Source organism: Solea solea, chromosome 10 (genome assembly GCF_958295425.1).
Source record: "Solea solea chromosome 10, fSolSol10.1, whole genome shotgun sequence".
In the NCBI taxonomy this organism is placed as follows: Eukaryota; Metazoa; Chordata; class Actinopteri; order Pleuronectiformes; family Soleidae; genus Solea; species Solea solea.
In genome coordinates, this window is record NC_081143.1 from 2,753,283 (window position 1) to 2,780,082 (window position 26,800).

The window sequence follows — 26,800 nt, forward strand, 5'->3', positions numbered from 1 at the left end:
CTTTCACTCATGAATAGGATCCTCTCAAACCAAACACAGGCTTTCTTCACAACAAGACTTGTATACTCCAAACACTCCCAAAGCCCCTGGCCTTATTACACAGTGTGCAGCTGAGTGGCGAGTGGCGCTGTATAGAGGCCTCTCGCACAAAGCTGCCCCCTCTCAGGTCAAAGGCGTAGAGGAACAGTTGGGGCGTCTCCTGTTTTGACACAGTCTGTATGTTCTTCTAATTGGTGCTAATTGGCACAGAGGGGCTTCCATTGTTCCTGTGTATAATGCAACCCTCCTCTCCAAGACTTGAAGAAAGGGCACAAACAAAAGGCTGCGACAAAATAGGGCACGGGTTAAAGCATTGAAAAGTGATACTATTACAGCATCAAAACAGGCAGAACTTTGGTGTTTATCTCTTTATGACCTGCTTGCTTTTTCTTTTTTTGCCCAATGTACATTTTGAAATGTGGCATTTTAAGACGTGTCTTTGTTTTGTGTAAAGCTAATTTCATGACGTATTTGATTAATGTTTATTTAAATGAATGAATGGTCTCCGTGCCTCATGCAGATACACAGCAAACTGACTCATGTTTTCTTCTCATTTTTTAAACAGGAAAACATCAAGACATGTACAGCAAAGGCCATCCTTACCCAGCCTACCCAGGTTACATCATGATGAGTAACATGAACAATGACTCCTACATGAACAACGGCTCCCTCTCGCCCCCCATGCCCAGAACGGTCAGTACCACCTCTCCTATTTTAATGTGATAGATTATCCGTTTAATTTAGTGATGTGAAATTTAAGTTTTTTATCATTTCACGGAAACGGTGAAATTGAATGTATGTGTGAAGCGTCACTGTAGTTATTTTCTGTTGGGACATTACAGTGAATTGTGGTAAAATGATGCTAAGAGTTGCTGCTCTGAAACAACAAACTTAGCTTTGCTTTGCTTTGTGTGGTTATTACATTTCATGTTGCGCCTGTTTTATTCTGGATATAAGGCCACTGAAGAGTCGGAACACAAACCTGTTGATTCACCGGCCCTCACAGTCTAAAAACATAACTCTAAGGTTTAAGACATTAGTGTATCACACAGTATTACTGATGTGACAAAACATGAACTTTAATGTTAAATACACTTCATAGAATAACAGTACACTGAGTGCTGTATTGGATAAAGTCTTGGATCTATATCAAGCGTTGATTTTGATAAATTATTTTTCTCTAATTCATATAAAAAATGTTTGTGTTTGGGATCAAATAAAATGGGTTAATAACTTGACTCCTCAGTGGTATTTTACCTAAATGATGTGCTGTCTTGTTCCAGCATTGTGCGCACAAACTGCCTCAGTGTTAAGCAGACAAGCATAATCTATAGAGTATTTCTCATCTTGTTAAAATCTTATGTCTAAATGACCTAAGTAAGCCCTCTGCTAAGCCCAGCATGACTGAGGAGGCCTTAAGGCAACATCACGTCTTTTGAGGAGGAGGAGGAGGAGGAGGAGGAGTTTGTACTAATGGTGTATGTTGGTGGAGAACTCGTCCCTGTAACGGTATTAATTTCAGGCCAGCTGCAGGTCTGTCACTGGCGGCTTCCTGTGTCTGTCCCGTTTGCAAATTTCTCCTCTCAAGACGGACATAAAACACAGGGCACTCTAGCAGCTGTCCACTCTAATCCTGTTTTGTCCATGTCTCTGGTATCACACTTGGGAAGACAACCGGCCTCAGTGTGTGCCATGGATCGGTGTCTCCGTACAGGAAACGCTCACACACGGTGCAGGAAAAAGCAAAAAGCCCCGGGTTGTTTTGTGGCTGTACGCTGCATATGAATCCGTTTCATCAGGGTTAAGTTTTGAAAAATGTGAGTTCTTGAGTGAGAATTGACTTTGTGGAGGCAGATGTGATTGTCGGGGGCAGATGCCACATGCTGTGTGTAAAAGATCTTCATTCATACGCAACCTCTGCCGCAGAATGATGTTAAAGTTGCATTGCTTTCCCCTCTACTGCGCTGCAGAGGGTGAGGGCATATGACATTCTGGAGAAAACGTGATCCTGATTAGCTCATGACTTGCTCTCCTCACTTCACAGATACAGTACAATAGTTTATGAAATGTGGGGTATGGTGCTCTCCAAATTCTCTTTTTATGGACCATTTTCCGCTCAATTTTATCAATTATTCCATCATACTCAGTGAAAACTTGTCAGAGGTCTGTATGGAGACCAGCTGACTGTATGAGAGGAAATTACCCCTCACTGCAGATGAATAAGGCCAGACAGTTGGGGCAGCATACTCACTGCCAAAACTTTTAAATCCCTGCTTTCATTTCATTTACCATGGCTGCTTTTTTTTTTTTTTTCACCCAATTTTGCCTCAGCCCCGTCTCCAATAAAACGGTAGTCATTTTATATACGTTTCTCTCACTTATCCAATAAAAAGAGCCGAGGCTTGGTGGAAGGATCATGGAACATGAGTGTTGTGGCTTTCTCACTGATGTCAGATTGCTGCCTCTGCTGCCGGCCGTCGCAGCCACAGTATCTGCAGGCCTGGGATCGGTTTTCACTCAGATCAAAGGCACATTCACTCTTTCATTCTCTTCCATCCCTGGCCCCACTGCCGCCCCCCAATCCCAGCAGTTTAGATTGATTTGCATTGACCATGACATTCCCGCACATGCCGCCCAGTCATGATGGAGCTGTGGGGAGTTGCTGATTGTCAGCAGATTTCAGTGCCTCCAGACTGATAGGTCACCTCCGTCGTAAGAGCTGAGATTTTGGTGTCAACATACCCAATGGCGTTCCGTTTCATTTACCGTGTGGTTATAGTGGATTTAAAACAAAGTTGACCACTTCAAAGAGCCACGGGTGTGTTATAAATATGCTGATGTCTACCTAAACCTACAGCTGTTTCAGGATACAGAGCCCGCGGGCTCAACGTTGAGACCATTTCATCGTTTTATAATGTGCCCGCTTCCTTGAAGAAGCAAAAGGGCTTTGTGTGTGTGTGTGTGTGTGTGTGTGTGTTGGAACTGGTGCCTCGTTGTATGGCATTTAAAATGATGATGATGTTTGTCTGTTTTGTCACTGCCAGACAAACGTAGTTGTGTTGATTTCTGAGGAATGTAAGACGGTAATGCAACCGTCATGTTTGTTGTGTACAGAAATGCTTCAGTGGCGCTCGTTTGTCATTGCCACAATTTCTATAAATGTTGTGATTGGCCTGATCTAATCTGTCTGAATGGGAGGGGCCTCAGTGCCTGCTGATTGGTCTGGTTTCCAAACTAAACATTATAGTATGTTACCATGTCTGCATACACAAACAACCAGTGTTTTTAATGTTTGAAGCATTTTGGGTTTTTTTCATCAAAGACCTTTCACCTCGTGTTCGTCCTCCGTTGCTTTTATCTCTTATACTATTTGAGAACACGCCACAGCTTGTAAAGGTTTTATTGTCGGGCATTTGGACGGATGACAGAGAGAACACAGTACATCTTTTCTTACTGTTAAATATAAATCTCCTTATTTCAGTGAAGTAGAAAGTGTTCTGTGCTTGTTTTTACACTTTTGGTCAGAGTTTCATAATGCATCCCATAGTGGTGGTGGCGTGTGATCTTTCAAAGCCTTCAGGATGTCATCTCTCCAGGGTTTGATGTGTAGAAGCAAAGTTGATTGCATTGATGGGTTTGTTTGTCTTTGTCTTATCTCCCGACACGTGATCCCATCCCTTAGCCCCCGGGATTTGGAAATGACAGTTTCTAAATAAAGATCGTCATGCAGGAGACGGATATTTTTAAACGACCTGAAATTAATTCACACTCTTGTTTTTCGAACCCTTACTTTTAAAACAAATCTCCAGTTTTGCTTGTTCAAACAAATCCTACAGTCCCTGAACTACCCTTTGAATAAATTCATAAATGCCTCGTTGACGAGATAAAAACACAGCTACTGAAATGTTGATGTTTTGCAGACAAACAGAGCATGAATATTGTTTTTTTTACCTGTGAAGATTTGTTGCTGCTCTTCAGTCTGAACTAACAGCTTGAACAGAGAAAAAATGGATTGTATCTTTGCCTTTTTCCTATTTTTTAACTAGAATTAGCTGCTGCTGTTGTGGGGGGAGTTTAAAGAGCTCCCTCTCCTCCGCTGTGCACCCTTCTTTTCCCATTGGATCCTTGGTTGCAGATCCTCACAGTGAGGAAGAGGGTGTGTGTGTGTGTTGGGGGTGGTGGCGTAGTGCTGCACTTCTCTTTGATGTAGTGGGAACGTGACGGATCTGCTAGCCAGTGTCTCGCAGCGTGGAATCACTAACCCAGGCTTACCTAACGGGATTTGGTAGGACCGCTCTGGTGTCCCTCAGTGCCATGTGTGTCCTGAGCTCATGCCCCCAGCACCACCGTGGAATATCCCTGTTAAAGAGAACACTACATTTACCAACAGCCTTCCTTCTGTACACATAATGTTCTAGATGGCCGCTCGTGTAGTCTTACAGCAGGGTGGATATGCTTTTATGAAGTTTACTACAGTTGGAACATTGCATTTTGCCTCTAAGCAGCTGGGCACCATATGATCATCACCCTGTCAGCACGTTTGATTCAGAGTCAGACGTCTCTAGTACGGTTCAGTCAGTGTGAATATAGTAAAAACGTAGAAGTATACTTTCGTGTTCTGTGTCTTGTTCACCAAATGAATTGTTTTTCCTTGAGTCGGGCATCGTTCATATCAAAGAGTCACACTGACATTGATGTCATCTGCTGTGAATGTGTGTACACATGAAGGACATCACCGGAGACCTCACACAGAAGAAACACTCGGCGTCTCTGGCTCTTTGTAGTGCCGCTGGGTCTCTCTGTTTTCATAAACAGCACCATTAACGCCAAGGTTTCTTCTTGTCCTCCACCGTCTGGTAATGCCGGTTGACACGTTTAGTCCATATGCACGGTGCTAATGATGCCATGTGGTTGCAATCACCTTATCTGTGCGTTTCATCTTTTCTAATGGAGCCGAGCAGTGTGATTCTCAACCAGGACAAAGAGATATGCGTGCTTGTGTAACCAAAACTGATTTAGTTTTCCTGGTAGTGTATGTGCACGCTGACTGATTCTGTAAAAAGATATTTGCCTTTTTGAACGCAATAACTGGCGTTTATTGTCACCAAGGCCAACACGCTATTGTGCCACGTTAAAGAAAAGTAGTAGATCCATCAATTTATTCAGATCTGCTATGGTATGGATCTGCTATACATGGGAACTGGTTGCTTTAAATAAATAGAGACTGACTAAAAAATCAGCAGTAAAGCTGCACAATTAATCACTAAATAGTCAAAATCACAATCTGACAGTGCAATATTCAAATCGAAAGACAATTAAGTTATTCAGTTCGGATTAAACGTGTGACTTAATAGCATCATGATGGAGTTGTGCAGTGCTGCAGGATTTCACTGGCCCAAGCATCATTTATTCGATAAGAAAATGTTTTTGTTTATTAAAAGAAAAATTATATATACATTTTTTTTGCTCAAAAGTGTGTGTATATATGTATGTATGTGTGTGTGTGTGTGTGTGTATATGTGTATGTATGTATGTATGTATGTGTGTGTGTGTATATGTATATGTGTATATATATATATATATAAATTAATGAATCAAATCTCAATCACATCTGTCAAAAATAGTCACAATATTTAATGTTTTCACCATGTCATGCAGCCCAAGCAGTCAGTAGAATCCGAAACTTTTGGTTTCTTTCTGTTTGATACAATTAAGCTACGGAGGAAGTTAAAATCCAAATGTTGGGGCATGTTACTGCTCAAAGCACAGCACTCATAGATGATGACACTTTCTCCGCTCCCCATCCACCCACTGAGTTGGATGAAGCTTAACCAATCAAGCAGTGCTGCCTGGAGCCAGCCAGTCAGGCTTCCATGAAGAGACTGTCGCTCAGGCCCACAGCACCTGCTCAGAGGGCTTCACTCTTCACTCACAGCCTGCTGCTGATCTACAGGGGTCAGCCGAAAGCCTCGCCAAGGTTGTCCCTTATGCCCAAATCCGTTTGAATGGCCTGGGTGTGGACTTCCTGTAAGGGTGGTTCAGACATGTAGACTAGAGGGGGGTGGTGTGTGCACGAGTGGAGTGTTTTTGTCGATTTGTTGTGGAGCTGTTGTCACGCTCACCGTTATTATGACAATGCGTAATTAGAAAAGACTGTGGATGACTCTCAACAATGATGTTGCGGTGGAGTTTATGGCCACTGTGCCAAATGAGCGAAGCTCAATTCATATTTCTGAACACAACTTAAAGCTTTGTTTACTTTGCTACTAAATCACAAGTTTAACTTAACTTAACTGAGCCAGTTTGGATGTAAAGCCCTGATTTGTGAAGTTCCATAAAGCTTGATCACAGTGCCTCACTGTTCGCTGATAAAGCTGTAAATTGAGTATAAAATATGAATAGCTTTATTGACTTCGCCCTGACAGCTTGTAGGTCTATATAAAAATGAGCAGTGTTCCAGCTAGTAAACTGCAGCACAGGGAACAATAGGACCACAGGAGTGAAACATGGGTGCAAATCCTGCCGGCTGTATCCAGACTTCAGAGAGGCTCAAACAGCCCTCACTTTGTCCAGCTAAGAAATGGAGCTATGATCAATAGCAGCTCTGTTGTATGAAGTTGGTCAGTCTCTGGTTTGCGCTTGCCCTCCCTCCTTCTCCGTGCTGTTTCATATTTTTTCAGAAGCTCATTATTTCTTTCTGCTGTGGGTGGGAGTGCTAAAGAGGCTCACATGCAATGTGGATCTGACAGCGCTGAAATATTAATGGTCCCCAGTGTAGGAGGTTGGTATAAGGCCTGCATAGTTACAGTACAAAGGGTGCCTTCTCGCCACCAGGCTTTATTAGCCGAGCTGTTAAATGAATAGATGGATATAGCTCACACTCTTTCTTTCTCCATGCTTCCTTTTGTGTTTTCCCTCCGCACATCAAACCACTTTCTCTTTGCCGAGCCGTTTCCAGCACGTACGCTAAGTGGCTATCAGACGCAGACTTGCATGTGCATGTATGTCAGCGCTACACGACACTGTTGCATTTTGTGTGGGAGGACAAAAGAGGAGGGCTTTGCTATCAGTTCATTTTGTGTGGTCTGGGCCATAAAAAACACCCCGTTCTTTGACTGTGAAAAAAGCTGCCTGTCTTTAATTTTTGGGAAACCCATAAAAGTCAGTCGCTCCTTTCATATCGGCGGCAGAATTGAAAACAAATGCTACATTCTCCCCTCCTCTCCTTTGAACTGGCCAATTATGGAGTTGTGAAAATAAAAATCAGTCTGTAGATCTCTTTACTCCCCCTCTTTTCTTTCCTTCCCTCTTTCTCTTTTCTTCCTCCCTTACTTTCTTTTTTTTCCTCCTCCTCCCCCTCTTGTTTTTGAAGAAACCGAGGGGGGATCACTGATGTCAAAGTCAAAACCGAGAGCATTAAGAAAACTGGCGAAATGCAATACAGCTGCAATCCGACATGACGCTAGAAAATAGGGCTGAGGAGCAGAAAGCCTCTCTCCCGTATTCCCAGGGCGCGCAACTGCTCCCGGCCTTGGCTTTGATCTCTTCAAAGCCTCTTGCCTCCTACTAGATGGAGAGTCTTGGCTGCTGCTCGTGAGTGCTGGAGAGAGGCAGGGAGTGAGGTTGGGGGTGTTTTTTTTGGGGGGGGGGAGAGCCGTCGTCTTTTCCTTTCCAGGGCTGAAATCAATCATGGTGCCGAGGAAATTATGCGTAATTCAACCCCAGCCAGATTAGTGACTCTCGTTACCTGAGCGACCGGAGCTCGGTAATCTGTGAGACACACCGGCCTCACCAGCAGAGGAGTAGCCAGGACAGACGAGGGCACTTGAGGGGGGGCTTGAGGGGAGAGGTGGTGAAAAGCAGACTGTCATGCTGCTGTCCAGCAGAGCACAAAATCGGAGTACAATGGAGTGATTACACTTGCAGATGTAGCCATATTTATGACGAAATGGATGGAGAGAACAGAGAGAGTGAAAAGTGCTGAATGCCACGAAGCTTAGCAGTCGGTGTACTAACGAGCCCGCTGCCTTTTGTGTTCAAACATGTGCGTAACGTCACCTCCACTGTGCTTCCAGTCCTCCCCCACCATCCGCTGTGTTGTCCCCCTCTCGTGCCATATCTCTGTCCCTCATGCCCCTCCACAGTCGGCTCCGAAATGCAAGCCCGGCCAAGGCTCCTGCCCCAGGCGCCCAATTTACTATGGCTGGAGTAAAGCTCAGTGGCCCCGAGTCACAAAGGAAAACAGCAGAGCTGAATGCTGCTCTTTCCCTGCTGCTGCTGCTGCAGTTTGTCTGATCCGTGCGACTGTTTCAGTGTCTTAACACGCAGCAGTAACATGTAACTATTTACACTCGTGTGCTTTTTGTCTTTATGAGGAGATTTATCCCAATTATGTTTGCTTCCAGTTTAGTCAAATCTAGATTGTGGTAGCAGTTTGATGCTTGTACCTAATGCGTCTACAGTATTTAAGTGGAAGATAATTTAGATTGCAGACGAAAAATTGGGAGAATCACGTTATTGCACTAGTTAAGTGGAAATATATGATTGCCTTAGCTTTGATTCCCCCTGTGCGCTCTGATGTCACAGGGATGAGAACAAGGCTTTGTTTTTTCCTCAGCAGTCACTCGATACAGGATGATGAAACCCACAAAGATATCTAGCAAGAACGTGTTTGCTCGTCTGATGAGCTCGCCTTGTGCTCCAGGTTTCTTTTGATCATTGGACGGTTTGCTTGCTAACGGTAGGCAGTTCTTGTCCGTGATGCACATGAAATAAACCACATACGCCAGCCTGCCATGGCAGTATACGTCGTTCATCAGCACCTTGGTGTCTGCTATAGTCTTGACAAGGCAGGCAGAGAAGTGGAGCTCACTCTAAAAATATAAAGGTCACGCTGAATGGATTATGTGGCTTCAATGGAGCCACCGTCCGGCTCGGCAGGAGCCCTTAAATCCACCAGCAGTCATAACCCTTAGCTCAAGGGCCAGGTGACGCTTTTCATGTCCTCCAATGGAGAGACATCACAGAGGCATCCTCGACTTTGAGCTGCCCGTCATCAAACAATGCATCAGCACATCAAATCACTCCACCCCCACTGCACACTGATCGTTTCATATGAAAGTGCTCATCAAGGCTGCCTCACCTTAAAATCTGCTTTATTTTTAAAGATCTGTTCTCCCAATTAAAAACACTGACACTATTCTTCACTGAAGCAACAGTTCTGACTTCTACTTCTTAACTTTCATTTTTTTCACTTGTTTTTTCCAATGAGTTCAGACCTGAATTCTCAAAAAATCTCAGACCACTTTTATGTCTGTGTATCATCGTAGTAACCTTAGAATTTGTCATTTAAACCAGAGATGCGTGACTCATATTGTACCGTCAATGAAGCTTATTATATAAACCTGGTAATAAAGGTTTATATATTTATAAAAAATTTTTTTACAAAATCTATTGGGTTATCCATTATTTATTTTGAAAAAATAACACGAAATAGACCCATTTTTGGGGGTATATTTAAATTTTGCTGAAAATATTTAGTTTTATTTATTATATTTCAGTAGTTTGTAGTTCATCAACGAATTGTTTGAGTTTTCTAAACTGACACTCAAAGCAACAAAGTATATCTGTATATCAAAGTATATTAAATATTTAAATCCAACATTTAAGATAAGATTATGTTAACACATATGAACATGTGTCTGTGTGTTCATTATGTGGCCTCAGGTGCAGGAGTGTGCCCTGTAATGTTGCCCTGAACCTAAGGACTTTCTTTTGTGTCCCTGAAATTCACTATTAGCATTTCTTTAGAGGTGTCGAGGGATAAGCAGACGTCCGTTGCCGTGTTGTACATGGACATTGTTTTGTTTGTATTAAAACCCATGAAACCCTGCCACAAAGCTAATTGATTGGGTGGAGTTTTCACGTGACCGTTCAGATTCCTTGGAGAGGTTCTTCAAGTGCTCCCTGCTTCTGTGGCCGTGGAGAAAAGGCGTTTGTTCAGAGGGGATCAGATTTGAATAGCTTTGTGCTTTCCATTCAGGTCTTAGCAGGGGCGTGTGCGCCTGGCTAAGAAGAAACCCTAAATGTGGGGTTTGATTAATGACTAATTCCAGGCTGAAAGGCAGTTGTTGGTAGTCTTTACCAGTTAATCCCTTAAAACGTGGAATCACACCCAAACAGTGGGCTGCTGGTATTGTTGCACGGTCCATAATGTGAATGAGCCGAATGGTTTGCAGTGTGTTTCGCCGTCATTAATGTTATTTTGTATCGTGTATACTGATTATATGTAGAATCAGAGCAGTGACACAACACACGTGCACATGTCTAATAAGGTTAAAGGATTGTGAAGAGGAAAATATGTGTACATCCTGTAGAAGACCTTTCAATTGAGGTGAGCTGAGCACTGATCATGTGACCATAGGGTCAAAGGTTGGGATAAAGGACAGGATACAGGTGTGAAACGACCTCACTCGCAGTTTTGCCAAAATGACATAAGCTTAATACTAAACACTATCTTATGTAACATTATGTCATCAATGGCACAAGCTCACGCTGTCAATATTGTTATTCGCTCTATTCTTATGAGCTATGTAGGTGAGTGCGCATCTGTGTGAAGGGAAACTAGGTCAGTACTGTCTGCAGCTCAGGCAGAAGCCGCTCTCATTCAAACCACCTCCCCATCTATGTTTTCCTCATGTGTGCCATTGAAAAGCTTCCTCTGCTGCTGCTGCTGCTGCTGCTGCTGCTGCTGCTGCTGCTGATGCCGCCGCCCAGCTAGTTTGCAGTGCTAACATTTACCCCTTCCTTTCTGTAGCTATACCGTGCACTCAGTGTTGCTTTGGAGCTAGCTGCATGGAGCTTAGTGAGTAGTGTATTGTCTGTAGCTCTCATCTCCACAGGTAGATATGCACAAAGACCCCCACTAGACTCTATTTCCCCCCCTCAACGCTCAGCTCCCAAATCCAAACTGACAGCCATTCATACCCAGAATACCTGAGCGAAAGCTGGGGGGGTGACACTATCTAGGTGAAGCAGGCAAATCCCCTCTTGTACGACGGATCCATGAAGCTCCTGGTCCTGCAACTCCATCAGCTCCCCCCCACCCCCCCCATTCTGCGCTGCATTTTCTCACCCTCGTTCTTTCTGTATCTGATATTGTTTGGGGGGGCTAAGGCTTCAGTGCACTAGCCACACAAACTTAGCCTGTGCTGCATTTTTATTTGTGTACATCTCTCAGGGCCCTCGTGTGGATGCTGGCACCACCGTGCTGCCTGGCATGAATGCAGCTACTCAGCAGACTGGAGCTGGCTTCTATTGAAAAATCATGCAGTGTGTGAAAGCAGAAGCAGGGTTTCCATAAATAGCTGCTTGAGAGCAATGTCAAGTGATGCGGGAGCAGAAACTTTGCTGCTTTGCTTGTGGTCAGTTTTAAAGGCTGAGTTCACACATGAGACCAAGATTAGAAATGTAGCTGATGAAGAGTGAATGGTAACACAGTGGCTAATGTAGGTGAGATGAACTCTGTACATCAGCCACTTATTCTGTTACTAGTTCTGTAATGATGCTTTTTCTGATACAGTTCTAGCTAGAGCTGAAATTATCAATCGATTACTAAATTAATCGACAACTATTTTGATAATCGGTTTGAAGCTTTTTTCAAGATTAAAACAAGATTTCAGATAGTTTAAGCTTCTTAAATGTGAATAATTTCTTCATTTCTTTGCTCTGGATAACAAAGAAATTATTAAAAGTGAATCATTTTGGTTTGTGGACAAAACAAGACATTTGAGAACATCATCATTTGCAGGTTTGACGAATGCCGATCAACATTTTTAAAGGTTTTCTGATATTTTATGGACCAAACGATTAATCGATTATGAAAATAATCGTTAGTTGCAGCTATAGTTCTAGCACGACTTGGCTTAGTTTTTCTTTTGCTTACCCATCAGTGATAGTACCTGGTACTCGTTTAGTACCTGCTCTGGTGAGGTTCCAAGCGAGCTGAGCCGATACTAAAATGTGACGTCAACAGACTGCCGGCCACTGATTGGTCAGAGAGTGTCGTCACTGGAAGAGTCATGTGCGCAGCATCTGACACAAGAATCAAACCCATTTATCAAGGAAGTTTCTAAAATCTCAATGTTTAACAGAGGAGTCTGGTAGAGCTGCAACTAACAATTATTTTCATGATCAATTAATCTGTTGATTATTTTCTCGATTAATCGTTTGGTCTATAAAATATCAGGAACCCTTAAAAAATGTTAATGAAATGATGATGTTCTCAAATGTCTTGTTTTGTCCACAAACCAAAATGATTCACTTTTAATGATTTCTTTGTTATCCAGAGCAAAGAAATGAAGAAAATACTCACATTTAAGAAGCTTAAACTATCGGAAATCTTGTTTTAATCATGAAAAAAGCTTCAAACCGATTAATCGATTATCAAAATATTTGTCAATTCATTTAATCATTGATTCATCGATTTATTGTTTCAGCTCTAGAGTCTGGTGTATTGAGCGTCAGCACTGCCGAAAGCTGGCGATCGTGAGCGTGAGGCTACGTCGCGGCAGGCGTTCAGTGACGACTCCGCCCACATCAAAGAGATGCTGTAATGGAAAGTAAATGCCTGGTACTAAACTGAGTAGAGCCGAGCCAAGTCGTGCTATTAGTGAATGGTGGAAAAGCGCCGTAAGACTCGTGTCATCCGTGGTGTTACTGTTACTTTCACACGTATCATTGTCTCCACTGGTCCATGATGCTACAGCGAGCAGCCATGCTCTTCGTGGAGGGGAAGATGCCTCGTGGGTGCTCGTGTGTGTGCAGTCTGGCTTTTGTGTGTGTGTGTGTGTGTGTGTGTGTGTGTGTGTGTGTGTGCGCTCGCAGGCCTGCTGACAGTGGCACTTCAGCAGAATGTTTGCCCTTTCCTCAGTCCTTTGATGTGACCAGGTCCTGCTGTGATAATGAGCCCCGTGCCCTGCTGCAAGGTGAACATCCAGCAGTTCGCCCACGGCGCTGCCAGAGCAGAGGCCCCACCCCCAACACGCTGCCACACACACACACACACACACACACACACACACACACACACACACATATGCACACTTTGCAAACCCAACAGTGGAGTAGAAGACATCCACTCAGAAGTGATGGTGTCATCAGTGACAGATATGATAGTTTAGGATGAGAGGTTATTGCAGGCAGACAGAGGGACACGTTGATGTGTACGAGTCCCAATTATTTACAGATCAGCGTCTTCATTAGGAATGATTGGGCGTGGGGTTAAGAGCTCCTGATGTCAAAGTATGTGCTTAACGCATTAACACATTGCTGCTTTTTGGTCTTCTCATGTGATCCCTGACCTGCTGACAGTAATATATATGACCAGCCTTCAAACAAAATTTTTTTATTTAATTTTATTTTTTTTGGTCAAAACAATAATTTGGTCATAAATCATTTAGTACAAAAGTGTACATTATGTTTTTAAAGCAGCCGTGTTCTTTTTTCAGTACTTGAACTTAACTGGCTGTAGCTCAACAGGAGAGGAAAATAACAACTGGTTCATCTCTAATGATCTGTTGCTCTTCCGTAGGTTTTTTTAATAGCACTGTGACGCAGAAAAAAATGACTTTAAAAAGCGGATAAAGTCTTTTCATCTGGGTAGGCATATTTCACACAAATTATCCTCTTTGCACGTTGCAAATGCAAGTGTGAGAGCTCGCGCGATTGGCTTGCTCGGAGCGCACGCTCTTCATGCCAACTGAAGGATGATGGGTAATCCACCTCGTCCTCGACAATTGTGCTTGTTGGTGGTGGAAAAACTTAATACTGTTAATATCTCCTTTCTGTTCATACGTAGCATGTATGTGTTAAATACCTTTCATTATGAGGTTTTTGCAGTCGTGTAACCCTTCACCATGCACCATGACTGCACTTGCTTCTATGCATTGAGTTTGTATGTGGTTCCTGTGTTGATACAGTGGCTTGTGTTAATAATATGGTAAGTGTTTTGTGTGTCTGTGGGTGTCATCGTGGTGTTCAGAGGAAGATTGTTCTTGTGTCACCACTAAAACCACAATACTGTATTTACGGTATATGATGCATGCTGAATGAAGCTATGTGAATAATTCACATTTCACAATTTTATTCATCTGACCTCAACACGTCATCACCCTAGTGTGTGTGTGTGGGTGTGGGGGGGGGGGGTATTCTTTTGGATTTGGGGTGTGACAGATGCAAGTTTTTCTCCAGGGCAAGCTTTTGCTGTTATCCATAGCCTCCTCCGCGTGTGTCCCTGTGGTTGGCTTCACTTGTTCGTCTCATTACCCCGGGCGCGTGGCGCTCCTCCGCTTGCTGCCGGCCTGGCTTTCTTCTCCATTAATTGGGTTTCGTTACATTAAGCCCCCTGGCCGAGGGGCCGTCCTGCCAATAAAACATTCCATTTTTAGCACTCTGCTCAAAGCTGGTGGGGTTCAACCTCTCTGTGAGTGGTAATTGGTTATTTATTTAAGCTTCCTCAGGTTGGTCTCCACTGGTTTTGGTAGAGAGAGAGAGGGTGGGGAGGGAGTGAGATTCAGTCCCTTTTCTCCGTCCTGTGTTGTAAATGTTTGCTCACGTTTGTTGGGAAAAGGTTGAACAACTCGCACACAAATGCACCCGAGAGTGAACACCTGGTCCAAGGATGACTGTAGGATTTCACCAATGGACACACCCCGGCCTCATACTCAAACTCTCTGTATTTACAGAGGCGCTCTGCCAGTAGTCTTTGTCTTTATGAGCCTTATTGTCAGTGGAAACGGTAGTCAAAGATATTTCAACAATTGTAAAAGGGTGTGTGCTCTCAGCCCGTGATTCACTGCTATTTTAAAAGATTTCCTCAAGTAGGAATCGCGTCATTCTATTGAAATGTGAAGCAAACCATTGATGATACTATTTGCCCTCTGTCTTGGATTCTTTGAATTCTCCTATTTTTTGGTGCAACCTTTTCCTCTCGTGCAGAAACTCCTCTGAGTGGGTGAGGTTAGGTTTTGGGGTGAGAAGGGCATTTGCATGGGAATCCGTAGCTGCCGCCATCTCCCCAGCTGTTTTTAACACACCTCACATGGTGGTTTTTCTGCACACTTGATTGTAGCTGCAGGCGGATAGAGTCCTCATTGCATATAAATTACAGAAGTGGGAAGTGATTATTATAAAATGTGTATTCCCGCTTTCCCTTTTTTCCACTCCACTCTGTAGAAGTGGTATAATTGAGTGGAGTACAAAAGCCGTGCTGTTGGGGGGGGGGGGGGGGGAAGTTGTTCCATACAACACATATTGAAACACACTCTCCTTCTTTGCAACCGTGGCAGGATGATAGTGGAATCTGACAGAATACAAGTGTAGAGACGCTGGTGTGCCGTCAGAGGTCCGTCCTCACAAAAACAAAACAAACCAAATGTCCTATTTCTCTTCCCCACCCCCAGTTTGAGCCGGCGCGCCAAGTCACTGGCTTCCCCGTACTGAAACACACTGTATGTCTCCTCCATGGAGGGCTCTCTGCCATCTCCGGTTCCACACAATGAATTTCTCTTAAAACCACATCTGAGGGGTTCTTTCAAAGGACTGGCCAAGCCTGGTTATGGAATTCCAAATGGAACGTTCTCTTTTCAATCTCTGCTGCCTCTCCTCTTTCACTCCCCCTGAAAAATATGAATAGAAAGTTCCTAAGCCTATTATTTCTCCTGTATTGTGAAGGGGACCTCCAATATGGCTGCACGTCTGCTGCTACCAAGGGCTTTTAAAATCAGGACAGGGATGACATAACATAGTCCCTCATGGCTGTGGTCAACTGAGTGTAGCTGTGTGTTTTTGTCCTATACCTGTAGTTAGGTTTCTACTGAACCCTAATACACTTTTCACATTCAAATTCTATGTATAACGTGTGGGATTAAAGTTTGACTGAACGCTTAATTACAGATAATTGTTGTTGTCGTCTTCCTCGGGTAAACCATGGGTAGTTACAGCATGCAGTGTTTGTAAATATGCACCAAAATAGCCATACGTCTGTATTGGTTTCTTCCTTTTTTGTTAAGTTACCAAGTTTTGGTGGAAAGGACAAGCTTCATGCTTCATGCAGGTGCTGAGGAGTCAATAACCTTTAATTCTTTCACATCACTGTCATTTTTACTGCGAATGAGCACAAAAGAATAACATTTGTTTCCACTTGGTTTCTTTCTGGTCCCTTGGAGAAGACTTTCATCTGAAATGATAATCCCCCGGGTTCTTATCTCATTCTCAAAGGATAACAAATGGGAGTGGAGAGGCGTAAAATAATATGGGTGAGAATGCTATCATTTAGCCCCTGGTGTAGGCACGTCCCTGTGCCCCGGCCCTGGTTAGTCCTCCTTTAGGGTTAGCAGCCTTGACTAATGAGTCCTCTGTAGGATGAGGCTGACACTCCCACACCCACAGATTATCCCATCACCTTTGACTCTTGCTAGCTGGGGTCAGAAAAAGAACTCACCTGGACTAGTGTGAAAAGCTGCTGCATCATGGCTTAATTAGTTCTCAGGCAGGATTTGTCTTTTGTTCCTGGGACGTGTGAAACAGAGCGTGTTTGCAGCGTGGACGGTAACAGGCCATGGAGTTTGAGACAAACATGAAACTGGAGATGAAATTCTCAGCCTGATTAGGAGTGTGGATGATGCTTCATGTGGTTGTGGACACGGCTCGGTTTTGGAAACACTGCTGACATTCTGCTCTTTGTGTTCCTGGTGAGGACATTCCCAGAAGATGGAGGGAGGGCGGAGGGCGGAGGGAGGAGGGAGGGAGGGTCTTGATTTGAGAGTCGTGCCAGTCTGCGAGTGGACCGGGAAAACTCCGACATTCCAGCCATCCCTGTGTCCAGGGCATTTTGTGTGTGTGTGTGTGTGTGGTGGACGAGTGGACGGGTTAGCACTGTAGGAATGTCACCACGGCACACACACACACACACACACACATGTCTGCTGGGACATTGAAGTGAGAGCTAATAAAGAAACATTGTCTCCTCACGTTTAGAATTGAGACGTATATCTTTAACGGCGTTATTAATCACGTGACCTTCCTGTGGGAGCGCTTGATTAACATCTCCATGAAGTGGTTCTCTTTGATTCAAAGCGACTTGGTGTAAGACACGTTTCACCCGCCGGTGAACCGGTGTCTCTGCGGTTATCTGCCATGTGTCCTGTGGAGGTGATATTTTGACTCCAGCTCAGCTCTGGGCTCAGATTGTAAATAGTAGATGTAGCATGGCTAAGCATTACCATGTGTTCAGTGCTGCTGAAGCATGTAAGCTCCGTTGGCTGGGGGTTGGGGTTGGGGTTGGGGCCTGGCTCGGCCTATTTTAGTTGTCAGGAGGGCAGGTCTCTCTGAGTCAGCGAGGTATGGATCGGGGGGGGGGGGGGCTCGTGGCTGGACCACTGTCGTCGTGACTACTCCTGCATTAAGTACCACTGCAGACATCTGTCTCTCTCGCGCCCTCTCTCTCTCTCTCCAAAGCCAGCCCCCCTTCTTCTTCTTCTTCTTCCTCCTCCTCCTCCTCCATCCCTCATCTTTCCTTCCCCCGGCTCTTGCTCTGTAATGAACTCCCCTTATTCACCAGCTAATGACTGCCTTTGATCTCCCGCCTAAGACCTCTTCTCTAACTCTACCCTGAGAGTCTTTTTTCCCTCTCTCTCTCTCTCTCTCTCTCTCTCTCTCACTCTCCTCTCTTAGCTCTATTGCTTTCTCGCTACTATGCACTCCAGCTCTGCTTGCATCTTCCTCTTCAGCCGTCTCAAACATGCTCATGCACCTTTCTCACGTGTTTTTCCTGGGTTTTTTTTTTTATCTTTCCTTGAGGGAATGGTGTGTGTTTTTTACTCTGTTGACCCAAGCTAAACAAAGTTTGGAGGTGTTGGACACATGTCTCTAGAGAAAAATAAATCTTTTTTTACCATATTAATAAGCTTCACCAACATATGAAAGTAGAATGTTCAGCACAACAGAGCACCGGCGCCGCGTACCATACCAGCCCCCACATCATGTGACCGGGGACGGAGCCATGTTATGCCTGGAATAATGCAGCTGAAGTATAAACATGACTGTTTTCTACTGTTTTTAAACATCCTTGGTTTTGTTTTTTTCTCCACAGTCCAACAAAGTCCCCGTGGTGCAGCCGTCCCATGCAGTTCACCCACTCACCCCGCTGATCACGTACAGCGACGAGCACTTTGCTCCAGGATCTCATTCTGGCCTTCATCCCCAGGACACGAGCAACAAACAAGGTAGGAACAAAAACATGACACAAATCTAGAGCTGAATCAATAAGTAATTGATAACTGAATTAATCGACAACTATTTTGATAATCGAGTAATCGGTTCGAAGCTTTTTTCATGATTAAAATAAGATTTCTGATTGTTTAAGCTTCTTAAATGTGAGTATTTTCTTCATTTCTTTGCTCTGGATAACAAAGAAATCATTTAAAGTGAATCATTTTGGTTTGTGGACAAAACAAGACATTTGAGAACATCATCATTTCCAGGTTTGACGAACACCGATCAACATTTTTTAAGATTCTCTGATATTTTATGGACCAAACGATTAATCGAGAAAATAATCGACAGATTAATCGATAATGAAATGAATTGTTAGTTGCAGCTCTACACAAAACATTACATTACATTACATGTCATTTAGCAGACGCTTTTATCCAAAGCGACTTACAATAATAAACATCATTCAGTTTGCTGTGATGGTAAAATAAATGATTGTTGTTGTCCAGTTGGTTTATAAGTCGTAGTAGAACAAGATCTTCTGTCACATCTGAGCCACATTACATTACATGTCATTTAGCAGACGCTTTTATCCAAAGCGATTTACAACAATAAACATCATTCAGTTTGCTGTGATGGTAAAATAAATGATTGTTGTTGTCCAGTTGGTTTATAAGTCGTAGTAGAACAAGATCTTCTGTCACATCTGAGCCGCTTGTTGTAAGTAAGAGAAGGAAAATCTACTCGGTCTGCAGAGTACTGTCCCTACTGTCCCAGAGTACCTGTCAGAGTACCGTCCCTACCGTCCCAGAGTACCTGTCAGAGTACTGTCCATACTGTCCCAGAGTACCTGTCAGAGTACCGTCCCTACCGTCCCAGAGTACCTGTCAGAGTACTGTCCATACTGTCCCAGAGTACCTGTCAGAGTACCGTCCCTACTGTCCCAGAGTACCTGTCCCAGAGTACCTGTCAGAGTACCGTCCCTACTGTCCCAGAGTACCTGTCAGAGTACCGTCCATACTGTCCCAGAGTACCTGTCAGAGTACCGTCCCTACTGTCCCAGAGTACCTGTCCCAGGGTACCTGTCAGAGTACCGTCCCTACTGTCCCAGAGTACCTGTCAGAGTACCGTCCCTACTGTCCCAGAGTACCTGTCAGAGTACCGTCCCTACCGTCCCTGCTGAAAATGATTTGGCACAAATAGTTTTTATGTCAGGTGTGCAGCGTGGGAACATGCACAGCTAAAGCGGAAACTGCCGGTGATTAGCTGAGTCAAGGCCGGCTGACACAGTGTCATCAGCACTCTGGTTTTCTACGCCATCAATGAGGCTGAAGATTTGGGGGTGGGAATAAAACCTTAAACCCTGTTTTCACCAAGCGGCACAGATCAGTCCAGTTTGATATGCTGTGCAGTTATTTCTGTTTCAACTGTTAAAAGTTGTGAAGAATACCAAAATAACCACTGTCTCGGAGATTAATCTTAAAACACAACACACTGTATTTAAATGTACTGTGCATGAGGACAAATAAGGATTTCAAGGCAGAACACCATGAAATCATGGCTGTCCTGTTCTGTGTCACTTTCTTCTTCTTCTTCTTCATTGAAAGTATTGGTGGGTTACACTGTATTGCTCTGGATTAATGTCACTCTATCAGTGTAGATATTGTCATTAAACTCTACACAACGTGCAGGTTGTGTAGAGTTTACTAGTCTAAACTCGACCGTGGTACCGAGCTGCGTGAGCCCCTTTCACCATGATTGAAAAAATACAGCTGATGATGATCAAACTGAATTTGATTAAAGATTATTTAATGTGGATTGTTCAGTTCACATGTGACACCAGCTCCGTGTAGTAACTATATGATCAGTGTTTCCACTATTGAAGGTGGATGTAGTTTTTCCTTCTTCCGTCCCATACTAACAACGTATGTGAATATCATTAACAACTTATTTGGCCTCTTCACTGAAGGAAAAAAGTAAAGTAGAGCTGAAACTATTAAGCGATTATTAATCAATTACTAAATTAATCGACAACTATTTTGATAATCGATAATTGGTTTTAAGCTTTTTTCATGATTAAAACAAGATTTCTGATTGTTTAAGCTTCTTAAATGTGAATATGTTCTTCATTTCTTTGCTCTGGGTAACAAAGAAATCATTTCAAGTGAATCATTTTGGTTTGTGGACAAAACGAGACATTTGAGAACATCATCATTTCCAGGTTTGACAAACACCGATCAACATTTTTTAAGGTTAACGATTAATCGAGAAAATAATCAACAGAGTAATGGATTATGAAAATAAACGTTAGTTGCAGCTCTAAAGTAAAGCAGTTGTTAATTGTCTAATGTGCTGTATTACATACTGAGATGAACAGTACCACCAGATTTAAACTAGGCCAAGTAGTCAGAAATCAAATGTGATTTTACTGAACTCCATCAACACCCAAATGAACAATAACCTGTTTGTTGTTGTTTATTTGTTGTTGTTTTTACATACCAGCCCTGTCAGGAATCAATAGACACATTTAAAACAAAAAAGTCATCCATTGAAGTGTGATGTTGCGCTCAGCTCCGCTGCCCTCTCCCTCTGCACTCTCTGCTTCTACGTAACAACAACAAGCTGCAGCTCTGACAGCTGCAGAGGAGCAGTAGAGGAGCAGCATAGGAGCAGCAGAGGAGCAGCAGAGGAGCTGCAGAGGAGGTGCTCAGCACCGCGCGGCTGGAGACTTTGGCAGCTTCTTGTGAAGGCGAACAGACACGGGGCCCTCCATAGTTTTAGTTTTGTCCCACACCTTTATCTCTTCTCAAGACTTTCTTCTCCCGTGGCTGTTGACAGTTGAAAAGAAGGAGAGGAATCGAGACAGAATGTAGGCGACGATGATGATGATGAGGAGGAGGCAGCGAGGTTCTGAGGGACCGTCTATAAATAACAAAACAGAACTGAGCACAAAGTGAAGTGATCTGAAGGCAGTGGGATATTTAAAGAAATTGTGCTCCACATATTATGCCTCAGGAATCATGCACCAAACACACTTCATTTAATGGTTTTTTCTACTATGGTGTCGACACACAGTCGACTGCATCATACATTCACTTGGTTTTAGAAACTCGTCAAGTAATACAATAGAGGGCTGTCAAGTTTTTTTTATTGATATTTATACATAGAGATAATGTATAAAGGTATTTGAATACTCCCCAGCCCTCACTGGCACTCACAAAGGTGACATTTGTACTGATTTACTCTCTTACTATTAGTCACATCATTGTCTGTGCCAGACGCAGGTGAACCTGATGGCCGGTTTGTTACTTTAACATCTAGGGTGTAGATGTCGCAACCTGTCGTGACTTTACTCATAGGAATGAATCTGAATTAACCCCTCCCCCCTCCACTAGCTGTTCACTGTATTCATATTTGACAGAAGAGTTCAGTTCAGTTTTTATTTACGAAAAGCTGCACAAGCTGCTTTTCAGCTGCTTTGTTGTTAAAAGAAGGCATACAAAACTGCTGTAACTCAGACAGTCTGATGCATTTCTAGGCAGTTCAGTCTGAAATTGAACAGGTTTTTTTAGGTTAGCGTTTGAATTTTCTCCCTCAAATTCGAATGGGTATCCAAATTTTGGATTAAAAAAAAAAGTGACAGCCTAGTACAATTCATAAAAGAAAGATTTCCATTTTATTTTGCTAATCCACAGAGATCCACCAAGTTTCAGGCAAACACTGTACAGCAGATGGAGCCCCTCGAGGTCTTTTACTTACTATATTTGATCTTTGCACTTATAGCCCAACAGAAATCTGCGTCCAAGTCATGCAGTTGCAGAATTAGCTGCAAATGATTTCCCTAGGCATATTTATATGTGTATACCAGCTAAGCTAAGCCAAAAATGCCTGAAATGAATCCTCCTTTATTCTCTTTCTTGCTGTCAATCCCTCTCCCTTTTTCTCTCTCGCTATCATATCGACCAAACGATGCTCTCCCTTCCTTAGTGGGCTCAGACTTTGATCTGCTCCTTAATTATGAAAAACAATCATGGATTTTTTCATTATGAGCACGGGGCCGCAATGCAGGACGGAAGTTCAACACGGGGGCTTTGGAACATCGTACTTTTGAACCTTTACATTGTTTAAAACAGGGCAGACTCATTTAAATACAAATGACTTCCACATTTAACAATGAAAATCATGTGGGTGTTGTTTGTTTTGAGAGGAAACGCGCGTGTGAAGAGCTGTCGGGTGTCAACAGGAACGTGTGAATGGGGAGAGTGAGTAATTAGGCACCTTAGGGGTATGAGTGACAAGGTTAACACGCTGGGTCTCTCTCCTCCTCCCTTGCCGCCTCACCCCTTGTCTCCTTCCCTTCTGCCCTCAGGAGGGCCCTAAGGAGTGTTCGGTGGTGGATTAGTGGGCAGGGGGTAGTGCTGTGCGCGCTGTGATTCCAGCACTGCAACACTGGCTTTGGAGATATAAGCCCCCTGCTCGCCCTGCCTCTCAGAGTAGGGAGGCCCCTTCAGACCACAGCTTGGAGAGAGACAGAAAAAAGAAAGGACAGAGGCAGGGAGAAAAGGCTGGTTCCAGCAGGGATTAGAAGATGGTGCTAATCTAGAGGCATTTGCCCTCTTTTCTGTGTGTGTGTGTGTGTGTGTTTGTGTGTGTACAGTAGGTATGCTCCACTTGTCTATGAACAGAATTTCTCATTCTACAAACCATTTGGACCACAAATGGCTCTCAAATGAATATTGAATAGGTGTTACTGCAAAGCAGAAAAGCACATAGTCAAATTCTCTTCAAGAGTCCCTGTGACACCAGCTGGAGCAGGCGAGCTGGAGATGGAGGAGCTTAGTCCTGAAGATCCAATGACTGTTCCACAGTGTCAGTCCCACGTCTACAGGGAGAGTCGCAGCCTCAGCACAAAGACAAAGCTTTAATTAACCAGCTCAAGGACACTAAACCACACTGGAAGGAAACTAGCTAAGTAGAGACAATATCATCCCTCTCTGTGGATGATAATGTGAGGTCAAGATGCACGTTCAAGCCCTTTGACAAGTCTTAGACCTGAAGTATTTGAATCCAGGTCTTCAAATGCATTATTATCAACACAGTACTGATGCTTCTCAGGCTGATCTGCATTTAAAGCCTTAAAAACAGAGACGCTCGCTCCATTTTAGCTTGCAAACTCCCAATGTTGCGTTTTAGTCAGGATGTGCGCAAAGGGAAACAATGATGCACTTTACCTGCATTCACTTCCTGCCTCATTCTTATCATCTATGACTCAATAACTCATCAGCTGTGGAGAAAAAGCATTGTTTCTCTTTTAGTTTTGCTTCATCTTCGGTCTCATAACAGAAATCCTTGTACTTACTTTTTCACAATTGTTGTTTAACATGAGTAATCGTTTGTGAAACAACAGCAGAAGAGAGAATTAGCTTCAAGTTTCACCCACAGGCGCATGCACAGTGTACTTATGTGATATGCATTTTTTAAGTGTTATTTAGGATAATAATAATTATTCAGGATGAAAAAGCAGTTGTGTGGATGTGGAGTAGCCTAACCGTTGTGTGCCATTTTTGTGTTTCAGGAATGCAAAGGCATCACCCTGGACCAGACATGACCAACTTCTACTCCTTATCTCCTGGAGGAGTCGGACAGATCACACCACCGCTGGGATGGTGAGTCTCAAGCCTCTTCCACATTAAAGTTAGTCGGTATGTACTGGATTATATGTTTTATGATAAAATTTAAAAAAAGGTGATTAACACCATGTCCACTGCCAGTGGTTGGTCTTTCCCATGGTGCCAGCTTCAGCTCTGCACAGGTGTGTGTGTGTGTGTGTGTGTGTGTGTGTGTGTGTGTGTGTGTGTGTGTGTGTGTGTGTGTGTGTGTGTGTGTGTGTGTGTGTGTGTGTGTGTGTGTGTGTGTGTGTGTGTGTGTGTGTGTGCAACAAAAACATCACAGTAGAGCTCAGTGACCACGTTACAGTCTTGATGTCACCCATTAGAACCTGAACTCTCATGGTGTTACTGTACCACACTGCTATGGAGCGATACCAGCTGTCAATCACAGAGGACGACCTGAAACTTCCCATAGACTTTAATTGTGGCTGACTTTTTTTTTTGCAACCAGAGGAGTCACCCCCTGGTGGCTATTCACTATATTGCTACTTTCGGTGTTCTTCAGCTTCAGCCTGGGTCTTATTGAAGCTGAAGCTGATGGAAACATTTGTGCATTGCAGAGTCATTTGACTCTGAAAAACAAAATAAAAAAACAACCCGTTTAAATCCAGGATTTAACAGGGTTGTTGTTGTTGTTGTTGTTTTTTTTTTCCTGTGGACCTGGTATCAGACAGACACGGCAGAACCATGCACAGTGGATTCATGTAAACGGGGAGCAATTACTCTGCTGTCTTCACATCAGATACACACTGACACTGTAGTTGCTTTGTGCACTGAATGGAGGCAAGTTAGCCAGCAGCAGCAGCAGCAGCAGCAGCAGCAGCAGCAGCAGCAGCCGCAGCCATCACAGGGAGGTCTGCCTCTGGCTGTTCCTGCTGCGCCGCTGCAGCTTCACCCACACTGCTGGTCTTTTTTGCCCAGCACACATGTCAAACACATCACCGCATACGTGCCCCTGAATAACCATATGGCTGCTTAACCCCCATCAAAGGTTTTTGGAGGCACTTCACTCTCTGAGCCTCACTCCATGTTATGAAGGGCTTTTTGTGTGTGTGTGTGTGTCTTTTACCTCCATTTCCCGTGCTGTTATTTTTTTTTTTTTTTTCTGTTTGTCAGCATATTTTACCTTCTGTCTCTCTTTATGTTTCTTCACTATCTTTTTTGCTGTCAGTGTGATGTTTGCAAAGACAGGGCTTCAGGGGTAATAACACTGAATGAGGCCAGATGTAAGATGCAGCATCAGGCAACAGTTGAAGCCCAGGCGGTCTCCTCCTGCTCTGTTGCTTATACCTTCAACAATATTATTACTTCAAATATATTCTAGCCCGGTTTTCCATCTAGGAAGTCTCTCAAACATAGATTTTTTTCCTACTTATAATCAGGATTCACACGGGTGCTTGAAATCCTTAAAAATGCTTGAATTTGAGTGTTGCCTTTGAAGGTTTGAAAAGTGCTTGTATTTTGGATAAAGAGCCTTTATTTCTTTCACAGCAAACAGTGAGCTGACTCAATAATTTGCTTATTAGAGGAAGAAACTAAATATGTTAGGGAGCCTAAAGTGAAAACACATTGACATATTTTGAAACATAAAACTTCTGTATTCTTTCTGATACTTACACTATTACGAAACATTGTTTTCACTTTGTTTTCTGCAGCTATGAGGCGCTGAGAAACTGTGAAGAAGTTTGGAAATTGAAAGTGCTGCAAGTTAACGTTAAATAAGTGTATGAATTATTAAACCTTAAAAAAAACAGTAACCTACTATGTTGTTTTTGGTCATTTTCATTTGGCTTAACCCAAGATTATTACACTATAATTGCATGAACATGTTGTAAATGAGTGCCAAAGGATCTAGATATACTTGAACTAGAAGTTTGAGGCACTGAAAATATTTCTTAAAGATATCTTTTGTCACTGGAGTGACCTTCAGGAGACCAGCCTGCTTAATTAAAGGGCATGTCCTCTGCTGTAATGTTTGCAGGTTCTCACACCACATGGTCCCTGGCCCTCCAGGTCCCCACGCCACAGGGATTCCCCACCCGGCCATCGTCAACCCACAGGTCAAACAAGAGCCAACGCATGACACAGACATCATGCACATGTGAGTCCCACAGGCACAGAAATGGCTTTCATCAAACTCTCTTTCACTCACTTTTTTTTTTTTTTTTAATTGCAAGCCACTACTTCTCCCTTCAGCCCTCAATCAGCAGTGTTCTTAGACGACATACTTCCAGGAATTTGTGCACCGCCACCACCACCGCGGCAGCAGCAGGCCACTGCTGAACAAACCCTCTGTCAGAGCCTTGTTCTTGTTCCCTTGATGTGAGCAGATAAGCAGCGAGGGCCCCGTGCTCCACTGATAACAGGCCTATGCTTCATTTGGCCTCAGGGATCACAACACACTCTGCCAGCCACAGATACAGGTCCTAGATTAGTGCTCGGATGAACTGAATTCACATCCACAGTGTGTGCAGTGGGGATCTGATGCTTCCATTATTCATGGCCAACCTCATACCAACACTGCACAAGTATGAGAACGGTTGTTAGAGAGTAAGTCGGCAGAGGGCGGGTTCGTTTTTGAACATTTGGTTGAAAGCGGTTAATCTGCAGTAAAGTGAAAACGTTTGTTTGCCATTACTGGTGAAGTAATGGCTCTGCACGTCGTCGGGCTGCACATGATTAAAGAAATGAGCCCATCGCGTGGCTCCCCCAGTCACACGTCTCACCGTTGGCTGACAGCAACCAGTCCCTTGTGTCTTTTGTTGCCATCGCAGCCGTCACAGTTTCCCTCTGTTCCACCGCTCTTCCTCTAACCTCGT

At 43.6% G+C, this 26,800-nt stretch overlaps 1 protein-coding gene across 3 annotated transcripts in view; it reads left to right on the forward strand.

Annotated features, from left to right (window-relative positions):
• lef1 (lymphoid enhancer-binding factor 1) overlaps positions 1 to 26,800 on the forward strand; it is a 43,706-nt gene that overhangs the window by 3,742 nt on the left and 13,164 nt on the right. For all 3 annotated transcript variants that reach the window (XM_058639708.1, XM_058639707.1, XM_058639709.1), the window contains exons 3-6: positions 605 to 732; positions 18,191 to 18,323; positions 23,888 to 23,978; positions 25,963 to 26,082. In XM_058639708.1, coding sequence (XP_058495691.1) covers positions 605 to 732; positions 18,191 to 18,323; positions 23,888 to 23,978; positions 25,963 to 26,082 — 472 coding nt within the window. The remainder of the gene's footprint in view (positions 1 to 604; positions 733 to 18,190; positions 18,324 to 23,887; positions 23,979 to 25,962; positions 26,083 to 26,800) is intronic.